This window comes from Sardina pilchardus, chromosome 16, assembly GCF_963854185.1.
Source record: "Sardina pilchardus chromosome 16, fSarPil1.1, whole genome shotgun sequence".
NCBI lineage: Eukaryota > Metazoa > Chordata > Actinopteri > Clupeiformes > Clupeidae > Sardina > Sardina pilchardus.
This window is the reverse complement of record NC_085009.1, coordinates 9,746,248-9,769,753: the sequence shown is the minus strand read 5'-3', so window position 1 is coordinate 9,769,753 and position 23,506 is coordinate 9,746,248. Positions and strand designations below refer to the sequence as shown.

Below are 23,506 nucleotides of genomic sequence, written 5' to 3'. Positions count from 1 at the left end.
TGATGTCACCAAATGTCCCCAAAAATGCGTGGTCTGTGTTATCCAGCGTTTCAGCGAGGTTGTGTTGAATTGGAATCTCACTCCAATATAAGCACTGTTACAAACGGATACAATTATTAACGAATAATCAGTAATGTACCTCCAGAGAATTCTTTTTCAAACACTAACCATAAAGGGTCTAACTAATGTTTACTGCAAAAGGTTGGTTTGGTTTGGATGCAGTGAACCTAATTAATCATTATAACTGAAAAATATAACGCAATAAAACAGGTTAAACAGAGTCACATTTGTGTTTGTTTGTTTGTGGATTTGATTTATTGTTCTGTGTTAATGATATCTTACATAACTCATTAATAAAACAGTGTAGTAAACCTTTATTGTGACGAATCTAACTCATAATTAGATAAAGTTGGATCTTCATTTTTTCAAACTTTTCAAACTTTTAAAAACTTTTAAAGTTTAGACAACAGAAATGTTTAGTGATGTTTATTTCAATATGGTAAAAACGTATAAACATACAAGAATATGTTTGGATGATGAGCAGTAATGGCAAATGTCCTTCATCCTGTTGGCACAAGCTGTGCAAAAATCCAGTAGTACATCTACATAGCAAACACCACAGTGTCAACAAGTTTTTCTGCAGCCTCGTGGAGAAGTTAAAATGGCGGCAGAAATGCGCTGTGCTGCAGGATGTCTAGGTGAGCATCTGTCGACGTGAAGTTGGAGCAAGATGTCATAGCGACCCCCAACAGGCAGAAGGGCAGCACGGTGCCCAGGCCAAAACTAACCCCGAGCAGGGCCCCTCTTTTGCAGCTGGTCCAGGCCTTGTTCAGCCAGTGAGTACTGCAGTGACGAGTACAAAAGAGAGAAACATCAACCTTTAGGAAATTAAAGGTAATGGCTTTTCAAACCCACACAACCCAGGGCCCTAATTTAGATTGATGGGCAAAGTCTCAAGTCTAAAACTGATGCTAATTTAATAACTAGACACATTATATTGGCTAGTTTAATACCATAGGCGAGACATTGAAACGCAAACTAATTTGGCGATGATATGAATATGGCTTGGTAATCTACCTGTTCTCAGATGCAGAGACCTCAGTCAGATCACGTGCTCCCATCTTCTGAATAATCACTCCACTCTCTTCTTTCAGCTCCATGACTCCATCCTCTGTTCGGTCAGTGGTCTCTCTCTGAAGGCTGACCGTCTCAGTGGCCTTCACCTCCTCGTCAAATGACTCCTAAATGAGTCCATTCAATGAGATGAGTTGATTTGGATGATAATATATCACTGGACTGGAGGATAAAATATTAATGATATCTAACGTCCTAAGAACCCACCTGAAATCCAGACAGGCTGAACTCCTGTGCCAGAGACAAATGGTTCCTGGTGGCTCCACTGTGATGTCCATCAGAGGTCATGGAACTTTCCTGTCCAGATGCCGCACCATGTTCTACCATTTCCAACTGTCTCGTCAGGTCCTTAGCCTTCTTTTTCAGGTCCTGTGAAGTTGTATAAAAAGTTTAAAAACGGAAAGATTTGGACAGAAATGTGTCCATGCAGTCAAACGCCTTCTGTCTCAAACAGGCAAAAGGAATTTGAAGGGTATACCAACAATTATTACTGTTATTGTTATTATTATTTTACATAAGCACCTGTCCAATACTGATCATCTCGTCAATGGAGGCCTTCTTCTGATCAATCATAAAATCTTTCTGAAGGATTGCAAATGAAACGTGCATGTTAAAACAACTTTTTATCTACCCAGTGGGATCAAATAGGTAGGGTTGCAAAAGTTACGTTTACTCACATGCAACATAATCTCGTCTTTTTCTGTGATCTTCATCCTTGTCAGCTCAAGTTGTTGCTATGCACACAAATACAGTATAAGGTTAGTGATACACAATGGTCTGCCAAAGGCATACATAAACACCTTGTAAAAATCTGTGAAGTCACTGAAGACTATATACACCAAGCTGCTTGATTTGTAGTAGCCCTACCTGCAATGCCAGAACATGCAGAGTCAGTTTCTTTTGGTCTTTTTTGTCCATTTCCTTGGCCAATAAGTTATCAGATCTCTGTCAGGAAGTGTTAGGCAAAGAATTCAAGAACAGATGATGCAGCATTGACTTCAATGATATTGATGATGAAGAGCACTGAACAGGAGTTTTTACCTCATTGGTGCTGGTTTCAAGGTGGTCCTTCAGAGCTTCATTCTTCTTTTGCTATATGGTAAAATGAATAGTAAAATAAGGGTTAACATACTGTCACTACATTCATGACTAATGTGAGTTTATATACACGAGGCTACAGGGCTGTCGTTGGAGAACACACAAACACTTGTTGACCAATATTTGAGGGAACTCACCAGTTTACTAATCCAGACTTTAAGACCACAGTTGGTCATCTCTTTCTCAGCTAGCGCTGCGCGAATGATGTTCATTTCTGCCCTCACCTGGCTCAAACCCCTGACCGAATGCTCCATACTGTACAATGATACAAACAATTTTGTTGTCTGTTGTTGTCACACAGAAGTCTTTAATCACTTCATCTTGTTAATCTGAGTTCTTGTTTGAAAGCACATTCTGAAAACAGCTTGGGACATCAGGTAGAGATCTCCATGTTGGTCCACATGTAGCCTACCTTTTGATCTGTTTTTTAATGGCAGAGTTCTCATTATCAAGTTCAGCATTGGCATCTTCACAGGTATTCAGAGACTGTTTGAGGATGGCATTCTTTTTTAGTAGGTGGTCCTTTTGGCGCCTCAGATCCACAAAGCGGCCTTTCACATGGACATCCCTAAGGGTACACAATACCTTTATGTCAAGGTTTTGTGAATGTCACCATGTTGTGTTGAAACAGCTCTATGTATAGGGTGGGAGGGTCAGACATTGAAAAGACATTTCCTTCCATCAGGCCACTTACACATCAGAGGAGTAACCGACCTCAATCTTCTCTTCAGCATACATTACTGTACCTTGTGAATACAAGCACATAAACATTAATTTGCTCAGCATGACTGCTCCATTGTCAACATGAATATATTGGTGAGATAATTACATTAATTCAGTTTGATACATCATTATCCTAAGAGGCATTACCCCGATTTCCGTGGTTGTTGGCTTCTCCTTGTGAGCTTTCTCTCTTAACGACTGTTGATTTGGCCCAATGAGGGCCTGTTATCCGTTTCTGCATGGAATTTGGAGGCAAATCCCTCCCACTTAAAATGTCCAATCGGTGTAAATGATCAAGTCCTACGGGTATGCAATGAGCTTCTCTGCAATATTGCTGTAACAGAATAGCCTATGTGGTGGCGATCAAATTTGACACACTTCAACAGTTTTCTATGTTGTAGCAATCAATGAACCAGTGTAACTGAAGCACGTCTGATTTTGAGACCGTGTCTATGATGTCAGTGATGATGTCAACTCATTATGACAACACAAGACAGCATAAAGCTTAATTATCAGTTTATTATTTTAATTAGTTTGGCCTATGCGTGGTTACTGAAAACTGACCTTTTAGTCAGGGATAGTCTATTACTGGTTCAGACTTTACAGGTTCATCAATTCAAATGTTTGATCAAAGATCCTTCATTACTATCCGCTTCAACCCTCTCTGGTTTGATAGCCTATCTATTACATTTTCAGTAGGCTACTCAGCAAGGCCTAAAACTAGGCTACAGTTGGATGGTAGCTGAATTTCAGCTGTGTTCTCTTATGATGTCATAATGCCATTTACACTGATCATGGAAGCAATCGGGTGCTCTGCAGTTGGGATATGTCACCTACTCATTCATTATAATCTAGCTTGCACAACATTAACACTGGTCTGTTGAAATTTGTCAAACTGATATTTATTTAAAAAAAAAAAAAAAAACATTTTCATTTAACTAAGCACTGCTTTTTAGCTAAATCGTAGGTTAACAAACAGGTCAAGGGAAATGCTAATGTTCATTTATCTAATCAACAACCTCCATATGGGTAGAATAAAAAATATACATTAAAAAAAATCATAATTTCCTCTAATCACTAATCATAGTTAACCTCAAATCCTAATCTCAAATATAACATTTTTGAAAAGGGCTTTCCATAATTTCTAAGACTAGTGACACTTTGTTTTGAAGGCAAGAGTTTCACCGACTACATTTATGCAGAGAGATGGATATATTTTCGTAGTGAAGGAAGCACTAGTGAAAGAGTAGATATGATGCCAGGTGTCTGCATTGTAGAAAGAGACCAGACCTGCCTCATAATCCACAAACACCCCAACCACTTGTGGTACCTCCTCCATGGAGAGGGGGATATTCTCATGATCTAATATTGCTTTATACTCATTTGTCACCCATAATTCCCAGAATCCCCCCGCAGGACTCTGTGTCATTCTTCCCTTCCTTTCCACTGAGTGGGAAGCTACTCCTAAATCTGCATCGGTCGTTCCTGTGACCTCCACTTCAAAATAGAATTTTCCAGAAGAGAATCCCTCTTTTCCCATAGCACAGGACACGGTGTCAAACCTCTCTGCATTGCTGGGAAGAACCTGTAGTACGTCTTCATGTCTCATTTGTTTCCCGTCAGCAGACAGGTTAAGACCTGGATACGCTGTATCAGGGTCCACAGTCACATCAACTAAAGAGAAAGAGTAGTTCGTTTGGCATTATCAAGGGTCGAGCAACTGGGTCTAAGAGAAATCGCTCATTCAATCTCACATGAGTATGACTGTATTGTAAAAAACTGCAATATGACACTACCACTCCTTTCCAGTAATCTGAAGATTATATATTTCAGTTGGCCTATTAGCTGGTTTGATTTGCATTGAGCTCAATGAGAATGAAACAGGCTAATAGGCTAACTGAAATAAAACCATGCCAATCTCTAGGTATGGTGAAGGGTATGTGATGATGAGGGGCTATTTTAATTCCAAAGGCCTAGTGAACTTAACCAGGGTGCATAGTGTCCTGGATCCATGAAATAACTGGCATTTTAAAAAAAAAATAAATATAAAAATCTGCCTGCCTCTATGGGAATTTTAACACATAGGGTTAAAATAGGCGTTCCAATACTTATGACCCCTGTACTTTAAGGAAAACATTTATTTATTTAACATTTAAGACCAGAGTAATTCCCCACAACCAGAAAAATACATACCTGCATAAGATTTTATCTCCAGCATGGATTCTGTGAATCAAGCAATCATAAATTACATACCACAAATTACACACCATCAGGTGTATTGCATTAAGCTTGCAATGCTTTTAATTGGCAGGTTAATTCAAAATAAACTAAAAGCCTTCTGCTGCTCTCAATGAAAAAGGCACATGTGTGGTATGTGTGGTGCATAGCAGTCAACACGCAGTGCCATCCTCGTGCCCCCTGACCAGTGCTCTCTCCATAGGTACTGGGTAAGCACTGCCAGGCCAGGCAGCAGAGTGACAGCTACAGTTCAATTTGATATCTTTAAAGTTCTCAAATGCCATGCTCAAAACAGCCAAACAGACAAGCGAGCGGGTGTGTCGGCTTGCGTTTGTCCCCACAAAAGCTGCGAGCAGGCCTACGCCCTTGCATCCAAGTCTTTCTCCCTCTCTTTTCATTGACTTGAAATGAAATGTTAAATAAGTTACAGTTAACACTGTTTAAAATGATTGTACCTAATATCTAAATCGCTAGAAGTACTGAATTAAAATATGAACAAACCAAAATTAGGAATGGTATATAATGTTTTAGCCTACAATGATAATCGCACAGAAACATCCACCACACGCAGTGTACAGTAGTGTTAATGTCAATACAAATATGAGGCTTCCATTTCATACAGTAAAACAAAGTTGTTGTTTTTTTCAGATAGTTTCGATATTAGTGAAGATTTTCTCACCTATTTTGGATACATGTGTCCGTAGCTCATCTCTCTCCTCAACAACAGTGCTGTATATGGCCTTTAACCGCTCATTCTCCTTTTTAAGCTTTTCTTTCTCAACAAAGGCCTTCAAAAACAAAAGCAGGAGAGCACCAAGCAGGCCCAGGAAACACAACGCCAGGAAGCCTGCAGATAAGAAAACATAACAACAACATAAGTGCCTACATTTACATCACTTTCAAGACATGAAGCCTCAAAAAGTATTAAATAAATGAAGCCTGGGCAGTGAATAACAGAAACAAGAGTTGTAATGGAGAATAAGTACATTACAATTGTACCTTTTCGTTTGGAATCCTTATTGGTACGTGAGCTGGGTCTGTTTTTTGTGTGAATGTGGGTACCTTCCTCATTGCTCTCCATTTTCAGATGTTCTGAGCTTGGATCACTTGATGCAATCAACTCAACTCAATGTCCTCAATCAGTTTGTAGTAGATCCACAGTGTGAACAATTGCCAACACAGGAGAAAAAGGGAACGCTTACGTACAAAAGAAGCGACATCAAAAATGCATCACAATCATATTCAAAGACGGCAGTGCAGCGTTTTGTGATACTTTTCAACCAAGAGTTAACGGTCATCTTATCTTTATTTGAACAGACTTCTGGCAAGTATAAGCCTGCTGCAAATTCTGATAAGGTATGGAGAGGTCATGGGTGAAGGAATGCCTTCGTTCAGTGCTTTCACACCACCATGTCATAAATTAGACCACTACATTATGATAACAAGTGATGCATTTGACTGGGAAATCCTCAACAATATGATGGGTTTTTTTGTCATTTCATATGTAAAAAAGTATCCATTTGTTTTGAGTAGCATAAAGTGCAAATAAGAAGTGGTGTTGGGATTTATCATTCCTATGCCTCAAACTCCTCTATAATACTGGTGCTTGAATATGTTGTCTTCCATGTAAACCTTTTCAGAATGTATAAGTTAAAGCAGTGTGGTTACTCAGGAATTCAAGTGTAAAGGAGGAGGAGGGTTTTTTTGTGCAACGTTTAGCTCTTCTTCAGGCTACAAACAAGTGTTTCACAATGCACCACCATAAATTCCCACTTGTCCTTATTCACACGTGAATCACATTAGACAATCAGTCCAACAATCGATTACAGTTTTTGCCCGTTGCTTGAACACTATAGACCCATGCTTAGACTAAAGTAACACAACTTTAAGTTTTGTTGGCATATCTCAAACACCTATACCTATACCTTAAACAAAAGTGCTGCTTTGCACTCTAGTTGCAATTATGCAACACACTTACTCCTTTATGCAACACACTTGGTCCTGCATCCTACTCTCTATGTCATACATAAGTCACTTCGTTCAAAAATGAAATCTCAGAGTACCATTTGTTAAACACATGTATCCAAAATACAAAACACATCGAGTAATTGCAACCGCTCAAATACACACCTAAACGCACTTACTTGCAAAACTGAACACCAATCAGCCATCTACAAAAAGTCCATTCGTTTAGCCATTGGAAATGGTGATGTGAATGGTATACTTCCCAGTGTTGTGTCATTGTTTCCTTGTGTGTAGAGTTTTGGCACAATGAGTGAAGTTTTTCTAAATGTATTCAAGCAAATATGTTTTATATAAAGTAGACTAGTGTATTCCTCCTGATTTGCAAGTTTATGCATATGATGCAAGTGTGTTTCATTTTGTCACTAGAGTTACATTTTGACAAAGGATTGTTGGGTTTTGATCGCAGAGTTTAGGTGCTGATAGATGAGTTTCAATTTGGCATAGATGTGAAAGGTTTATTTCCTAGAGTTGTGTTATGTTCACTAGTGTGTAGAGTTTTGGTACGGTGAGCGAAGTTTTGCAAAATGTGTTCAAGCAAAGGGCAAAAACTGTAATTCAATCAATCAATTTACATAATGCTGATTAAAAGTCCCAGTATGTAAAGTGCTACAATAGGTTACAATAATTACATATAAAGAATATATAAATATTAGTCTGGCTATCCCCATACTAAGCTCAATCTTTTAAGATTAAACATTAGGATGGGGAGGCTGCGCTTTGTTTCTACTGCACAAGAGGCGGAATCAATGGGCATCGTTCAAATGACTCTGTATGCTTGGATAGTCCTTCAACCAATCAGACCAACGATCCGGTGCGTCTTTTGGATAAGCTAGGTTCTGATTGGAGCCAAAGGTTCTGGCAGGGAGGAGATAGATGTGCAGGCTTCCAGCCTGAGCTGCTGAGCTAAATCCAAATTACCTGTTAGTTCAGGCAGGGTTCACCCAGCCAATATAAATATTGTATCAGACATGATAATACAAAGACATATCCCCAATGTTATTGAGCATTTAGCAAGTACATAATTTTAGACATACAGAAAATAGACCACATTTTTGAAAACATCAGCACAGTAAAAAAAACATCAATCAGAAATCACCATACCTAGAGACTGACATGGTTTTGCTTCAGTTAGCCTATTAGCTGGTTTCATTCTCATTGAGCTCAATGTAAGTCAAACCATCTAATAGGCTAACTGAAATAAAACCATGCCAATCTCTTGGCATGGTGAAGGGTATGTGATTATGTGGGGTATTTTAATTCCAAAAATATCAGGGTGCATTAGGGTCCAATACTTATGGCCCCTGTATATCAAGGAAATCATTTATTTATTTACGATATATTATTCATTCACAAAGAAAATTGATGTCCTTAAAGGTTGGATATTTCCTCATTTTTTCATTTAAAGGCATTAAGATCAATTTCCAAAAGATGAATTTATTTTTTACTTTATAGTGAATTTTAGCATGTGTTCCAATACTGTATATGAGAATTTTCTGTTAGGGATAAAAGGAGACAGATTTAAAGAGTTACCCTGCGGTGAGTTTATTAATCTGCTAAAACATCCATTCATCAGCATGTAAAAAATATATTACAAATAAAGCTTCACGTGTGACCAAACAAGCTTTACATTTGAGCTCTGAAACTTGGTCGATTCTTACATATTGGAAATAAAATTGGAAATAATTATTCTTTAGATTATTGGAGTCAGTGAGTCTTGTTATCACTGTATCTAATGACTTTTGCGAAGATATTCCGTTTCCGGAGGTAACCGATCAAGAGAAGTGTAGTTAAGATGGCAATGAAGATTCCACACAGAACACCGTATGGCAGAATTCTTTTAGGAAATGCTCCATATACGTAAACAGTGAAGGTGGTTCTGAGGCTACAGAAGCTGGAGAAACAAGCAAAGAGTACTCCGTTATCTAATCAATACATTTCATAGACATTTTTCAAACATGTATACATGAAGTATAAGAAAAAATATAAGCAAAGAATATACCTGTAATCTGGGTCCACAACTATAGCCGTAAAAAGATACATGCCATTGTAGTTGGAGAACGCAATTTTGTTCCTTGACTCTTGGCTTAGGACTTGATACTCAGCATTCGGATCGGTTAAAGATGGCCCATGATAATCTTTGCAGCTTCTGTAATTCTGGGGAAAAAGAAAGCAACATCAACCTCAAATACAAAAAAAAAAAAAAAAAACCCACGTGCTATTTAATGGAATAGTTCAGTATTTTACACTTTAAGCCTGTTTGCCTAGCATGAAAACGAGTGTTTGACACCGAAATTTTGACGTTTGAGCCTGTTTGTGGAATTTGGCAGCTTTAGAATGGAGCTCTGTATGGCTTAACATTGCTCGCTTTGTGCATTGAAATAGGTCTATGAACACAAGAAAACAGCTTTCTTTAATTCTGTTTCTCTTTGAATGGCCATAACCAAAGTAGCCTTATGTGGTCGTGCGTGTGATATTTTAACTTTGAATTTGATACCAACATGTTTTTTTAAAAAGTTGAGACGGAAAAGTTGTGTAATGATAAAGAAAACAAAAGGAGGAATGTTTCAGAATTAGGATAACTGGCAATATGATAAGAGCAACCCAGAAAGGCAGGGTCTCTTATCCATCCCCCTGATGGATAAGAGACCCTTTAGGACAGTGTTTGTAGTGCATTCTGGTAGTTCAAAGCCCCCAGTTATGATCATTGTTGAGTTGACAAGAGAAAAATCATGAAATAAAATACTACTAGTGGTCTGAGGGACAGTCCTTTCCCTGGTTTCATCTTTAGAAATAAATCCATATATAAAAAAAAGCTTCATTTTATTCACACACCCTGATGTGTCAAACTGTTACAAAAATGCAGTACTGTTCATACTCATTATAAAATATTATGCAATAAATATAGTATTAATATCCATTCAAATGGTACCAACCCAAGTAAGGAGAAGAAACATATTCAATATATTACACATCTTTAATCACACAGTATAGTCCCTAAAATATGTTCAACCATTCTTAATGCACTGTCACATTCCAATATTGTAACAGACCCAGAGCTCAAGTGTTTAGCATGTTATTGTCTGCAGTTTTGTGTTAGAGCCAGTAGGTGTCAGTGCTCTGCCAGTTTTGTTTGCTCCAGTTTCTTTTTGACTCCAGCACACTTGAGGATGAGCTCAGCATGCCGCCTCTTCAGCATCTCAAGCCTCTGCTCCAGGGCCTCGGAGCTGTCCACCTTCTCCTCAAAGTCGCGCAGCAGCGTCTGGTTGCCCAGGAGACCGCAGCGCTGACGCAGCTTTAGGTTGTCCATGCGCAGGCCGTCACGGGCCTGCTTGGTCCTTGTGAGCGCGTCCCTCTTCCGGGCCACCAGGGCCTCCACGTCGGCCAACTGCACACGCCTGGCCTGGTTCTCCACCTGGACGAACTGCAGCTTCTCCTTGACGTGCGTGAGCACCTGCACGGTGCTGGTGATCTTCTTGCGGAGCTTAAGCAGCTCCTCGTTGCGCTCCTCGATCTTCTCGTTGTACGTCTGGTTCTCGATCTTCAGCTGCTCAAAGTCAATCAGGTGCAGGCCTTCGGCCAGCTCCTCCTTGGCGCGCAGCTCCGCCTCAAGCTTGCCTGTTTTATTCTTGAGCTTGATGTTCTCCAGGCGCACGGCCACCAGCTCGCTTTCACGGCGCTGTTCGGCCGCCTGGATCTGCTCCACCTCCGCCTGTGCTGCCTGCTTGCCCAGGCGCCGGCTCAGTACAGCCACTGCCACGGCGCGCTTCTGCTCCATGAAGGCGTGCCACTCCTGGTCCGCCTGCCCCAGCTTTGCCTGCACCTGCTGACGCAGCTCCTCGGCCTGCTGCTGGTGGAGCTCCGAGTCACGACGGTGCTGGTTCTTCAGGCTGCTCATGATGTCGATGTACTTCTGGAAGCGCTGTTCTTGGTCCGACACGGCCTTGTCTCTCTCCCGCTCGGGCTTGGCCTCGTCGCCGGTCTTCTTTCGAAAGTACTCTACAAGTTTAAACTGCATCTGGGTATTGTGCTGGCTCAACTTTTCCTTCTCATTCTGAAGCTCTGTCAGGATTTCCATGTAATCAATACCAGGGTCTTCTTCAATATCTGCCTCCTCCTCAACCTGCTCAGGGCTCTCAGAGCCAGGGCTGCTTCTTTCTCCCTCTGGTGTCCCTGGATCTATTCTTGGAGGCCCATTGTCGTTCTCAGTGATATCATCATCATATTCTCCTTTGATGCTTCCTTCACGTGTAAGTGGTTCACCGATGAGGGGCTCCATTTCAGGACCCTCCCCCTCTTCAAATGCTTCACTTGTTGGTAAGCCAGCATTGATGTCTTCCTCTCCCATGCTTTCTTCTTCTCTTTCTTCCTGAACTTCAAAAGTCTTTGTTAAAGAGTCTTCTACAGTATGGTTTAATGGGACCTCCTCTCCTGTGACCTGACTTAGGTCATGGCCTGTGTCTGTATGCTCTTGCTCAACTTGGTCAGGGGCTGCGGCATTCTCATTTAGATTGAGTGTTTTTTCTACCCCAGAGTTTTCCTCTGAAGCTTCCGCAGTATTAGACTGAGTATTGTCGTGATTATTTAAATCTACGTGGTTTTCACCTACAGTCTCTGCCACTTCCTCCTCCATGTCAAGCCGAATCTTGAAACAACCTAGAGAAACGCTGAAATATCACAACCAAATGGAAAACTCTTAGTAGGATACAAAGTACACAACAAAGCGCTAAAATATAACTCAGCGTGTCATTCAAATGTTTACGTTAGCGAAAGAACAGCGTATCCTACCTTAAATGACAAGTCAGGACGTAAGATTCTTCAGTAAAACCATTATGTTTTAGAGTTGTCCTGGAAACTGGGTGAGCTGGCCTATCAGAGACGTTCGCGCTGTTTTGATTAATATTAATGAGACGCAGCACTAGCTGACCGGAGACACTCCAGTACGCATGCCCTCCCTGCGAGGCACTGCTGCTTCCAACAACAAGCAGAAGCCAGCAACATGGCCGACCTGGGGAAGAAGTATTGCGTGAACTGCCTAGCAGACGTTACAAATCTGCGGCTTCGCTGTACCGATTGCCAGGATATAGAACTTTGTCCGGAGTGTTTCTCTGCAGGCGCCGAAATTGGTAATCACCGCCGATGGCACGGCTACCAGTTAGTAGATGGCGGGCACTTTACCCTGTGGGGTCCCGAAGCGGAGGGAGGATGGACGAGCAGGGAAGAGCAGTCGCTACTCGATGCGATCGAGCAGTATGGCTTTGGAAACTGGGTAAAATGCATATTTCTCTCATTTAAAAATGATTATGTTATCAGAGCAGTGCATTTTCTGAAATGGTGAATCAACAGTACTGTTTGTTCGACTTGTATTGGTAGTTGCAATAACATGACCGAAAGCTGTCAAAATGCAACGAACGTTGGGTCATTTATCGGTAGCCTACTACGTTAAGTTCTTGTAACATCAAATGATAATGCAGGAGTCTCCTCAGAGAAACTTAGGCCTACTTTTCGACTATTTGTTTTGGAATAGGCACGCGGAAGCTATGTAGTTTGGCGGATAGTTTGAAAGACAGCAACATTACTTCGAAAAATGCGCTAATTTCAAGTGTTAACCAGTTCTTTATATCAATGATTGTATGACCAGCTCTTCTTTAACATGAATTGGTGCATGGATTGCGAGACTAAACTTAACTTTCAATTAATTACTAGGAATAACATCAAGCAACAGTGTCATCTCAAGAATGCATGCAACCTTTGGCAGTTGTAAGAATTTGAAAAACATCATGTTTTACAGGAGGATATGACTGCCCCAGGCAGGACCCCTCAGGAGGCCATGGACCACTATGTCACCATGTACATTCATGGCAACCTGGGGAAGGCTTGCATACCTGACAACATCCCCAACCGTGTGACTGACCACACCTGCCCAAGCGGGGGTCCGCTGTCCCCAAGCCTAACCACCCCACTGCCCCCGCTGGACATCTCTGTTGCTGAGCAGCAGCAGCTGGGCTACATGCCGCTGCGGGACGACTACGAGATCGAGTACGACCAGGAGGCGGAGAAGCTGATCAGCGGCCTGTCGGTCAACTACGACGACGAGGACGTGGAGATTGAGATGAAGCGGGCGCACGTGGACATGTACGTGCGCCGGCTCCGTGAGCGACAGCGCCGCAAGAACATTGCCCGCGACTACAACCTGGTGCCCTCCTTTCTGGGCCGGGACAAGCGGGACAAGGAGCGGGACGGGCGCCCTGGCTCGGGGTTGGCAAGCATCGGGGTCGGGGGAGGTGGCGCAGGGACGGGCGCTGGTGCTGGAGGAGGTGGAGCAGGAGTAGGAGGAGCAGTGGGGGTGGTAGGGGGACTTGGGGGCGTTCCCACGGGAGCCGGGGGTGCTTCCGCGGGCACGGTGGTTCCATCGGCGGCTGTAGCGCCCAAGCGGAAGATCACCAAGGAGGAGAAGGAGCAGCGGGTAAAGCTTCGTCCGCTCTGCCAGCTGATGGCGCACCGCGAGTTCGAGGAGTTCTTCGAGAACCTGCACAAGGAGCGCGTTCTGCGCGCCAAGGTGCGCGAGCTGCAGCGCTACCGCCGCAACGGCATCACGCGCCTCGATGAGTCGGCCGAGTACGAGGCCGCCCGGCACAAGCGCGAGAAGCGCAAGGAGAACAAGAACGTGGCCAAGCGCGGTAGCAGCGGCGGAGGAGGGGGTGGCCAGGGAGGGGGTGGGGGAGGCGGCGGCGGAGGCGGTGGTGGGGGGGGAGGAGGCGGCACGTGCCCCGGAGCGGGTGGCATCAAGGAGGAGGCCAAGGACGGCGAGTTCTCGGCCATCGAGAACCTGTCAGGCTTCGAATTGCTGTCTGACCGCGAGAAAGTGCTCTGCAACTCGCTCAACCTCACCCCAGGGCGCTACCTGACTGTCAAAACTATCATCATCAAGGACCACCTGCAGAAGAGGCAGGGGATCCCTTCCAAGAGCCGCCTGCCCAGCTACCTGGACAAAGTGCTGAAAAAGCGCATCCTGAGCTTCCTTACGGAAAGTGGCTGGATATCCCGAGATGCATCCTAGCCTGGAATATGGACAGGTGTTTCCCCCCCCCCCTTTTTTTCCCTCATTTTCTCATGTCTCATTATGTTTGAGATGGGGCCAAATTGCTGGACACTACATGCAGTCCTTCTTGAAATGTCCATGTATTAACTGATGTACAGTCAAGAAACAGAAACGATACTCCTTGTTTTTTAGAAAAAAAGAAAGAAAAAAATCATCCCAGTCCTGACCTGAAAGGAACAAATATGCCTATATATTTTATACTAAACAGCAGAGTGAGACTTTACAAAGAGATAAGAAAAGGTTAGCCTATATTTCTATACAGAATTCCCTTCTACATTCATTTTGCCAAGGAATCTCACATACTAATTAAGGTTTATAAGCATTTGGCTGTGGAAGTACTTTTTTCCTCATTCTTATGGTGAAGTAAGGGGGGGGAGGTCAACCACAAGATATGGCAGCTAACCTTGTCAGGCTGCACTGCTAAAAGGTGCCATTTTGTCTCCACCATTGAATATCAATTGCTTTGTGTTGTGGAAAACAAAAACAAACAAACAAACAAAAAAACAACAATTTTGTTCATCTCCCTCTCAGGTCTCCATCATAGTTCTGATCAAATCGACAGCTATGCTGATGCCTGCGTTGCCTCTTAAGGCTTCAAAGAAGCACAAGGTTCTCTTCTTTTGCCACAGTGTGCATGTTCTTTCTTTGCTCTTCCAGTCTCACAGCTTGTCCGTTGACTCCGAAGTGAGTGGAGCTGGGATGTTTGAGATTTCTTTGCCCGTCGTGTTGGATGTGGTGGGCTGAACGTGTTCTTTTTTACTGGTGTGTTGGAGGCGCATATGGTTTAAGTGCTGTGTTGCAATTTCTCGTGAAAAAAAAGAAGACATGAGCATGTTTACTCTTTCCTGCTGATGCTCAGTTGATGTCGTTTTTTTATTTTATGTTCCTTGTGTGAACTGTTGTCGGTCGGGCGCGCGCTTGGTCTAGCTGGCTTTATTAACATTGTTAAATCACTGTTATGGACGCATTGATAATATCTTTTGTCAAGGGAGAACTGTCCAGAAGAGGAGATAAAAGGTCCCGCCACTGTGACGAGTGCTGTGAGCGACATGGCAGTCTTTGCCAGAAATGAAAGACTAGATGTATGGTTCAGATCACGTTAGGTTATGGTGCAGAGAGGTGCTTAGAATGCATCAATCAGTGTATATGGTTTGTGTGTACAAACTGAAAACAGTGTTGCAGTGAAAACTAGTGAGAATAAGTATGCATGTCCTTCCTGAAAGCCTTGTAAAAAAGAAACCTTTACCCCCTTTGCTAATATATTTTTGCTATTTCCAATAGAGGCACCATTTAGATGAAACATATTTTTGTCCCAGTGTGCATAATTGTGTGTCTGTGTATGGAATATGGACTACTGCTATGTTAGGGACTCCTCTCAAACATTGTGGCCCACATAGAGAATATGAAGCACTACTATAAGAATTACAAAACCGAGTAAAAACATTTATAAAACAGAGAAGTGAAGGAGATAGAAATGGGACAGATAAAATGGATGAAGAATGCCTCAGCATTCCACTTTGTGTCGGGCAGATTTTATGCCTGAAAAGTATTTAAAAATATGGCCTATTTTCTGTGCTGACAGTCTTCAAAGAAGAAAAGGAATATCCTTGACACCCAAGATCACAGTCAAAGCTTTGTAGCTTTAGTTGGTGAGGAGGTACAGCCAAAGCATCAACCTGAAATCTAAATCAAGTTCCTGTTTGGGGGGGGGGGGGGGGGGGGGGGGGGTCTGCCCTCTCTCCCCTCTCTCCCCTCTCTCCCAAAGGCAGAACACAAGCCCTTTCTGCCTCCTACTCCTTGTCGCACTATCAAAATATTTTCCCTCACATAACGCCAGCATTTTTTTTTTTCTTTCTTTCTCAAGTGCTGTTCAGAGATCAAAGGAAGGGGTGTTGTTTATTGTATCGACAAGTTAAAGAGAGAAATCTAGTCACTTGCTTTTTTCTCCTTTACAGTCTTCTGCTGTCAGGCGCTCTTTGTATGCCTTGTTTGGTGTGGCTGACTCGACCCCATTTAAATGTAAATAGCAAATTGACTAGCGATGGTGTGCCAGGGACACAGATGAATACAAACGAGATTTTGGGGTGCAGGGGAGTGGTTTCAAACTGTCGTCCTCTCATCACTTCCATAAGTAATATTGCTGGGCAAACTACTTGTCTCTCTCTCTTCCCTTCATGTCAGCCATGTCATGTTTGTGATGGAGGCTTTCTGAAAGACAAAAAGGGCCTTTCTCTTCATTTGCTCTTTGCTGGTGTGCTGGCTCCCATATCTTAACCACAAGCACTGGAGGAACCTTGACCAGTCCAATTACTCCTGACAAAAATGAAACTGTTATTCATTAAAAAAGACAACATGTTGTCAAGCAGGATGTCACATTACTGCTATCGACTCGGTGCTTCCAGATTGAATATGGTCACATCTCTGTAGAGTGGAAAACTGACCAAATCAGGTACCTTTATTAATCAAGACTTTGTGTGGAGACCTTCCGTAACCATAATCCTGTTCAAAATGTCTATAGTTGTGTGTTGTCAATATCATGCCAAACTTTTCAGAGCTGATCTTACGTTTAGTGTGTTGGAATCTAGAGTAGCTAAACATGATCAAAGTTGCTTTGAAAATGCTTCAAACCAAACATATCCTATATTTGTCTCGTAGGCATTTACCAGGTCTTTTTTTTTTTTTTTTTACAGCAGTTACAAGGCCAGATGCAGAAATAGGAAATGCAAATTATTAGCAAAATTTCCTCTGTTCTACAATCCTGTCTTTTACATTGGGTATACAATTGTACATTTTATTTCAGTGGGACGTATTGTGAAGTATCTGAGTGAATGTAAATAATGTTTTGGAACTGAAATGTTTGAGAAAGAAATGGGATATTCAAAACAATGACCTGTGAAATGTAAAGTATTTTATTTCAAGAGCGGTTTTTATAACTTTTGTAAGGAAAAAAAACTGAGTGCGATGTACGCATTTACAAAGTTGCTTTTTTTCTGTATGTTGTCCTAGCATGCAGTTGAGTTGTTTTTATGTACCTGTAGTATGCTCAGCAGTGGTAGGCAGGTTTAGTGGTTGAGACCGTTATGTGGGCTGGTTCTCTGCCCTGCATTTTGTGATTGCACATTGCAATTTGTTTGCGTCAACCTCTTGTTTTGTATTAAAGTGCACATACTTTATTCTGATGTTGCTGTCTGACTGTTCTTACATCATTTGGGGTTATTGTAATTGTTACACCACATAAACTGTATAGAACTACTATTGCTATTGTACATGTTCCATGCGCAAAAAGTATTGCCAGGAAAGAAGTTTTGATATTTCTGACATTTTATTTCAGTAGACTTCAACTTTCATGACATGTGCATACAAATGTAATTTTTTTTATACAGTCCAGTCATGGAACAGAAGACGTAGTCCCTTGTTATGGTCACGTGTAGACCTTCAAAAAAGGAAGATATTATATGAATCAAAATGCAATCATTACAGAACTTTGGGGACTTTGCGTTGTGTCAATAAAGTACTGGTACTTGAAGTGCGAGGCCAATGGTTGAGATTTTACAGGAAGGAAAATTTGTCATTCAGGTCTCTTGGAATGTTACCAGATGTGGCTACAAATAATGTGATGTTCATAGTTAAATATGTTTATCTCATGACTGAAATGTAGAGAAGTGCTTGAAGTCCACAAGAAATGAGTATGTTGTTGGATGATAGTAATTTGAACAGAACCTGAAAAAAAAAAACATCTTTGTAGAAGACACAACTGGTTGTGCGTTGTTATGGCAAAAATAATAGGTTTCAGAAAATGAAATTTGAGGTTGGCTAGCGGTCTTCTTTCTGATGGTTTACCCTTGGGATTCAAGGTGACAGAATGGCTTTGAAACTTTTAGACAAGGACTGCAATGCTAATTTTTTCCAGATAAGGCCTGTGACCTTGATTCATTTTCAAACATTCATGTCTCATAGTTTAACTGTAATCACTTGTTAGGGAAGTTTATTTACCGAATGGAACACAATGCCTTTCTGAGATCAATCTTAACCCCTAAGAATTGAAACATGGGGTAGTTTCCCCATGACATTTCTAATCTCCTAGGCAACATAACTGAGTGAAACCTAAAAGTCCAGAAAAACATAATAATTATTATGGGATTTCCTGAGGGCTGTTATTCATCCAACTTTGTAATCTTACATTATGATATAACTGCCTGGACAACAGAAACAAGCATTTCACATACATTTTGAACGAATAAGCAGGTACTCCAGAATTTAGCTTTTGGATTCACATCTGCATTATCAGCAAGAGAGATGTCAAAGGTGTGCTCGTCAAGTCTCATGGCCTAGAGACAAACCATGGGTCTTGAGCGATGCTGTCCAAAAACTAAGACCGCCTCTCTCCTTCAAGGAGTTATATTATTTATTTATTCATTATGAAAAGTTTCCATTGAACTTTACACATCCTTTGTAAAATACTATGATGACATGCCACCTGCCAATGTGAATAAACCCAGTGCACTCAATGGGACAATGCCATTCTCACAGTTTGAAAAGGTGAAGAGCAATTCTGAACAAAACTTAAATCTGAAGAGACCATAAGAATAGGACCTAAAATGAACTTTGTGTCAAGATTATGGCCATAATGCGCATATGATACAGCTGAACCCTATGACAAATTGCCATACATCTATAAAAGACTAAAGTCACTATATGTGGTGCACTGATCTGCTGTGACTGGTAAGATTTCAATGTTTCTGTTGCTGTATAATGGGCTTCATCACAGTTCCATTCTATTCGACCAGGATGTTCTCCCAACTAGACATCAATAATACACAACGTATAGGATTGATAACATTATGGGTGCATTTTTTATGATTAACATAAGTATAGCTTATTGGAAAACTGGACGAAAACAAGTGTATACTCTGACTGTACTGACAGATGACAGCAGGAGCTGGAGGTTTAGCCTGACATCCTGATTGACATGAAGTGCTAGTTTCCGCCCTCCCTATTTGTTTCTTTTAACATTAACTCTTCATCACTAGGTGAGGTCCAGAGATTTGCTGTCAGTTTGATCCTGTGTTTTAAATGTTTTTTTCCATCTCGCTTTCAGGCACCATTTAAAGGGCTCTCATATAATGCCCCACCTTCAAGAGCCCAAACAGATCTGTTGCCCAGGTAACAGGACGTTGCCACGGCACCAATCCCCCAGGGCCTAGGGAGCCTGGACCACGCCCACCAAAGCTGGTCGGAGGGTGCGTCCATGCAGCTTGTAGCCGATTTTGGTGACCGCCGCAACAGTGCCCGGCTCCTTGCCCGGGACAGGTGCTTGGAAGAGAGCTTCGTGCTCGTAGGGGTCGAACTTCTGGCCCTCAGGGTTGAGCTTGACCAAGCCGTGTTTGGTGAAGACCTTCTGCATCTGGACCTCGGTCATGACCAGCCCGTCGTACAGGTTCTTCAAGTGAGGGTTCTGTGATGTAACCTCCTCCTTAGGCACACACTCTGTTGCCTTCTCCAAGATGTCTGCCACCTCTAGAAGATCTTTACAGAAGCCCTGGATGCCTGGAGGGGAAAAAAACACACCAAATGAATACCACCACTGGCACACTTTCAAAGTCTATGCAGGGATGCAAAACAGCAAAGGGCCATTCACACACTGATAAGTGTGCACACTAACCATCGATAAGGAAAGTCTCTCCTCGTGTTAATGAATGAAGGCCCCAGCCGCAACGCGTGAGCATTTTTAGGTCCTTGTTGGACATGTCAGTTTCAAAATAAAGACATTTTAAACCTCTGGAGTGCCTTGGTCGTGGAGGATTTTTTTTCCCTTTTCTTACACAAATTATTTACCTTGGACCAAAGAGCACCCAACAAAAAGCAGCATCAAAAGAAGAAAGAGGACTGAACACGCCACTAACCCTGAACATTTGCAGATCCCCAATGATATTGTTATTTATGTTATCAGTATAGTTTAAAAGGGATAATCCGGAGTGAAATGCACTTTAGATCAATTTTTCAGACTATTGGGAGTACATACGTTGAGTTGACACCAAAATCATGTCATTCGGATGTATTTTGAGAAAGTTCGAGTTCACGGTTTTTAGCCAAAACTCGTTAGCCTGGAAGTGACCCGGGCATGTCCTTTCGCCGCTACAAAACGCTATTTTTATACCTCTTCTACTGTTCCAAACAACACCACACTTACGTGGTAGTGAGTAGGGTCCCTAAAGCCAAACCGTACCTTTCTGGAAATGTTAATAAAGTGTTGTTGAAGCGTTGCCAGCTGCAGCAGCGACATTTCCGGAAAGGTACTGACTTTAAATTCATTCTGGACTCTCTATCCGACCACATAAAGACGTGGGGATACTTCGGTTTGGCTTTAGGGAACCTCTACTCACTACCACGTAAGTGTAGTGTTGTTTGGAACAGTAGAAGAGGTATAAAAATAGCGTTTTGTAGCGGCGAAAGGGCATGCCCGGGTCACTTCCAGGGTAACGAGTTTTGGCTAAAAACGGTGAACTCGAACTTTCTCAAAATACATCCGAATGACATGATTTTGGTGTCAACTCAACGTATGTACTCCCAATAGTCCGAAAAAATTATCTAAAGTGCATTTCACTCCGGAATATCCCTTTAAGTGTGGATGTCATCAGCTGTTAAAGGAGAATTACTGTACAGCGATATTGCACATAGCTCTGTTTCTCCAGGTCACCGAGTAGCTTGAGTTGCTGCAGCTACAGTGCTACACTCTGGGGGCATGAACATGGGGGGGTTTTCAATAAAAGACATTCCTCGGAAGTCTCAAATGAACACAAGAGCCGTCCAGACCTATACTCAATTAGGAAGTGTTTTTTTAGTGTCAGCCAGGCTAAGGGTCAGGCATTTCTCCTCAGAACTGCAAAACTCTTGTAGGTGACCTGTTTAATATCAAAATCTGACTTTCACTCGTCTTAAGGTGAGTATTTTATCTCTGTGCTGCATTAGGAGCCATAGAAGACCAACAGAGCAAGGTATAGAGTGACCTGGCCTGGGACTTACGCCCTTTCACTTTCCTCGCTGTAAATACTCACCAAACTGCTTTGCATCTTCCACCATCTTCTGACTCCTGCGTCTCAGGTTCTCTGTGTCTGCCAGTGCCCGCTTGTATTTGTCCTGACCAACAAAATGTACATTTTCAATATTTCTGGAAGTGTCATGGCAGAGCAGTACAAAACCAACTGACCAATGCCTCCCCTACCCTTACCATGTCTACTGTGACTAACTACTGAAGCACTGAATTGAGGCAAGAATTTTCCTAATATCTCAATTCAATGGAAAATATTAGGGCCCTTGTTTGTTTCTGTACTATCTGGTACTGTACACTACTGTGTAACTCATCAGTAACTTAGACCATCACTATTTTATTATGTGTAAGGTTGTTTAAGAGCAGTGGTTGGCCCATGTCTACCACAAAGGTACAACAGTAACATGACAAATGGTATGGGAAAACAAACAATGAGTGCAACTAAATGCACCATGGATTCCATGGACACGTGCACAAATATTCCGTATCCCAACCTTTCCACAACAGGACATTTTTAATTTGTTGTTAGAAGTGCTCTAAAAAGCTTGAATGTTTTTACCATGTCCATGTAACCATGTTAGTCGCTTTGGTTAAAAGGTGTCAGCCAAATGTAATGTAATGTATGTGAAAGTTCCCACTCACTGTGAGTTCTTTGACCTGCTCCTCCAGTTGTGCCTTCTCCTCCGTCAGAGCCTTCTCTGCTGGACTCTGCTCAGGCTTCTGTGCTCCACTATCTTCCTCCGAGCCAGAGCCAGAGCCCGGGCTCTTCTGGTGGGCTGCTGTGCATAGTAGCCTTGGAGTTGCCCTATGACAGAATACAGGACACAGGTTATCGGGATGTGGAAGGGAGCAGCGAACATGTGTCATGGTCAATATGGAATAACAATACAAGTGTAGTATGAAGTGCACAGTCAGAATAGGGTCCCAGTGTTTAGGTCCCAAGTGGTCATACAACAACACAAACAAAACAAACAACACTGAAGTTTACGTCAATTAGACATCAGTCTAGACTGGTCACCCATACTGTTATGCCGCATTTCCTGCTGTGTCGTCAGTCTTTGGCTGTGGGGAACGCTCACTAGCAATTTAACCTTGACAGCAACCAGACCACTATGAACTGCAGACACTACTCGAACATTTGAAACTTCACGGCAACATTACCTACCAATAAGGAGTCGAGGTCGAGAAGGTCACATGAACGGCACTTTCAAAAGCCCTGCCCTACGTAACTACTGATTATTATTAACATGCGTCTAGCTAACTGATACAGAACATCACGTACCATAAAGTAGAGTAGCTGCTAACGTCATGACTGGCTTAAAATTTCAGCACAGTGTTCAAGTGAGAGGTTAATACAGCCTGTATGAACGTTACTGCCAAGATAAAGTTACATCATCTGAATAGGTCTCAGCAAATTGTCATAATAGTTGACGCTACTTTGAACTCCTGGGTGTTGTAAGGGATGCTAGCATGCTAACAAGCTGAAATTGTGTGACATAATTCGATGAACTACTGGACTGAGTATGTAAATCACTTAACAAGTGAATTTACGGCTAAAACGAGGGATTAGCACATGACACAAGATTAGACATAACGTTTATATAAACCGTAGCAAAACGGAGGCAACGTTAGCTACCAACGTTAGTTAACGTTGTCTGCATGTGACCCGACTCCGGCTGTCGCTAAAATTACGAAAGTGGTATTCGAGCAGAACTTCACTGACAACAGAAGCAAGATAAATCACACGAGAAAGAACTGAAACTTCATTTCAGAAGTATTCTTAACGTTACCTGACGAGTGAAGGAGATGCTACAATAGTGTAGCTCTGTCTAACAGCACGTACACACCAGCTCGCCATGATCAGTGATACAACACGTTGGAGGACAGTGTAGTGCAGTCTGCAGTGACTCCAGTAACTTGACCAATCACAGCAGCCGTCTACAAACTCCCCGTCAGCCTGTCCAATCAAATACGCGCAAGCGTCCACTTTCCTTCCTGTAGTTTGGTAGAGCGGAAGTTAAAGGTCAAATGCTGCACACGTGATCAAGGACAGTGTAATTTAGCGTTGTGTAAAGGTTACTTTTCAACTTGATTTACGAATTTAAGAACAGCATAAATACACTAATAGCCCAGAGATTAGC

At 42.2% G+C, this 23,506-nt stretch overlaps 4 protein-coding genes across 5 annotated transcripts in view; 1 reads left to right on the top strand and 3 right to left on the bottom strand.

The window, feature by feature from the left end:
• The window catches only part of LOC134059509 (uncharacterized), a 37,266-nt gene extending 34,039 nt beyond the window's left edge, over nucleotides 1–3,227 (bottom strand). Inside the window, exons 1-11 of one of the 2 annotated variants that reach the window (XM_062515943.1) lie at nucleotides 3,103–3,227; nucleotides 2,927–2,978; nucleotides 2,645–2,800; nucleotides 2,370–2,487; nucleotides 2,176–2,226; nucleotides 2,002–2,079; nucleotides 1,812–1,868; nucleotides 1,657–1,716; nucleotides 1,342–1,503; nucleotides 1,078–1,241; nucleotides 472–843 (exon numbers count right to left, since the gene is read on the bottom strand). In XM_062515943.1, the coding sequence (XP_062371927.1) occupies nucleotides 657–843; nucleotides 1,078–1,241; nucleotides 1,342–1,503; nucleotides 1,657–1,716; nucleotides 1,812–1,868; nucleotides 2,002–2,079; nucleotides 2,176–2,226; nucleotides 2,370–2,487; nucleotides 2,645–2,800; nucleotides 2,927–2,978; nucleotides 3,103–3,196 (1,179 nt within the window). In that variant the 5' untranslated portion in view covers nucleotides 3,197–3,227 and the 3' untranslated portion in view covers nucleotides 472–656. Of the gene's footprint in view, nucleotides 1–471; nucleotides 844–1,077; nucleotides 1,242–1,341; nucleotides 1,504–1,656; nucleotides 1,717–1,811; nucleotides 1,869–2,001; nucleotides 2,080–2,175; nucleotides 2,227–2,369; nucleotides 2,488–2,644; nucleotides 2,801–2,926; nucleotides 2,979–3,102 lie in introns of those variants that run through there. The other variant, XM_062515944.1, reaches the window with a different exon arrangement.
• A 6,993-nt stretch (nucleotides 3,228–10,220) lies between these two features.
• On the bottom strand, nucleotides 10,221–12,050 carry LOC134060006 (coiled-coil domain-containing protein 96-like). The gene is made up of 2 exons (XM_062516576.1): nucleotides 12,004–12,050; nucleotides 10,221–11,882 (listed from the first exon to the last, which is right to left on the bottom strand). Exon 2 carries the CDS (start codon nucleotides 11,846–11,848, stop codon nucleotides 10,328–10,330), a length of 1,521 nt encoding a protein of 506 aa, XP_062372560.1. The 5' UTR covers nucleotides 11,849–11,882; nucleotides 12,004–12,050; the 3' UTR covers nucleotides 10,221–10,327.
• Nucleotides 12,051–12,151: 101 nt separating this feature from the next.
• LOC134060354 (transcriptional adapter 2-beta-like) lies at nucleotides 12,152–16,034 on the top strand. Its single transcript, XM_062517040.1, has 3 exons — nucleotides 12,152–12,484; nucleotides 13,007–13,499; nucleotides 13,545–16,034. The coding sequence occupies exons 1-3, from the start codon at nucleotides 12,215–12,217 to the stop codon at nucleotides 14,273–14,275; spliced, it is 1,494 nt and encodes a 497-aa protein (XP_062373024.1). The 5' UTR covers nucleotides 12,152–12,214; the 3' UTR covers nucleotides 14,276–16,034.
• A 2,670-nt stretch (nucleotides 16,035–18,704) lies between these two features.
• On the bottom strand, nucleotides 18,705–23,263 carry LOC134059823 (grpE protein homolog 1, mitochondrial-like). The gene is made up of 4 exons (XM_062516332.1): nucleotides 23,156–23,263; nucleotides 22,008–22,170; nucleotides 21,373–21,454; nucleotides 18,705–19,864 (listed from the first exon to the last, which is right to left on the bottom strand). Exons 1-4 carry the CDS (start codon nucleotides 23,221–23,223, stop codon nucleotides 19,518–19,520), a joined length of 660 nt encoding a protein of 219 aa, XP_062372316.1. The 5' UTR covers nucleotides 23,224–23,263; the 3' UTR covers nucleotides 18,705–19,517.
• Between the last annotated feature and the right edge of the window lie 243 nt (nucleotides 23,264–23,506).

Coding starts and splice junctions, on each gene's coding strand:
- LOC134060006 (XM_062516576.1), bottom strand. CDS start 11,848: ATGGAGGAGGAAGTGGCAGAGACTGTAGGTGAAAACCACGTAGATTTA.
- LOC134060354 (XM_062517040.1), top strand. CDS start 12,215: ATGGCCGACCTGGGGAAGAAGTATTGCGTGAACTGCCTAGCAGACGTT. Junction 12,485..13,006: donor AGTATGGCTTTGGAAACTGG/GTAAAATGCATA, acceptor CATGTTTTACAG/GAGGATATGACTGCCCCAGG. Junction 13,500..13,544: donor AAGCATCGGGGTCGGGGGAG/GTGGCGCAGGGA, acceptor GTGGAGCAGGAG/TAGGAGGAGCAGTGGGGGTG.
- LOC134059823 (XM_062516332.1), bottom strand. CDS start 23,223: ATGGCGAGCTGGTGTGTACGTGCTGTTAGACAGAGCTACACTATTGTA. Junction 21,455..22,007: donor AGCAGGTCAAAGAACTCACA/GTGAGTGGGAAC, acceptor TTTGTTGGTCAG/GACAAATACAAGCGGGCACT. Junction 19,865..21,372: donor GGAAGATGCAAAGCAGTTTG/GTGAGTATTTAC, acceptor TTTCCCCTCCAG/GCATCCAGGGCTTCTGTAAA.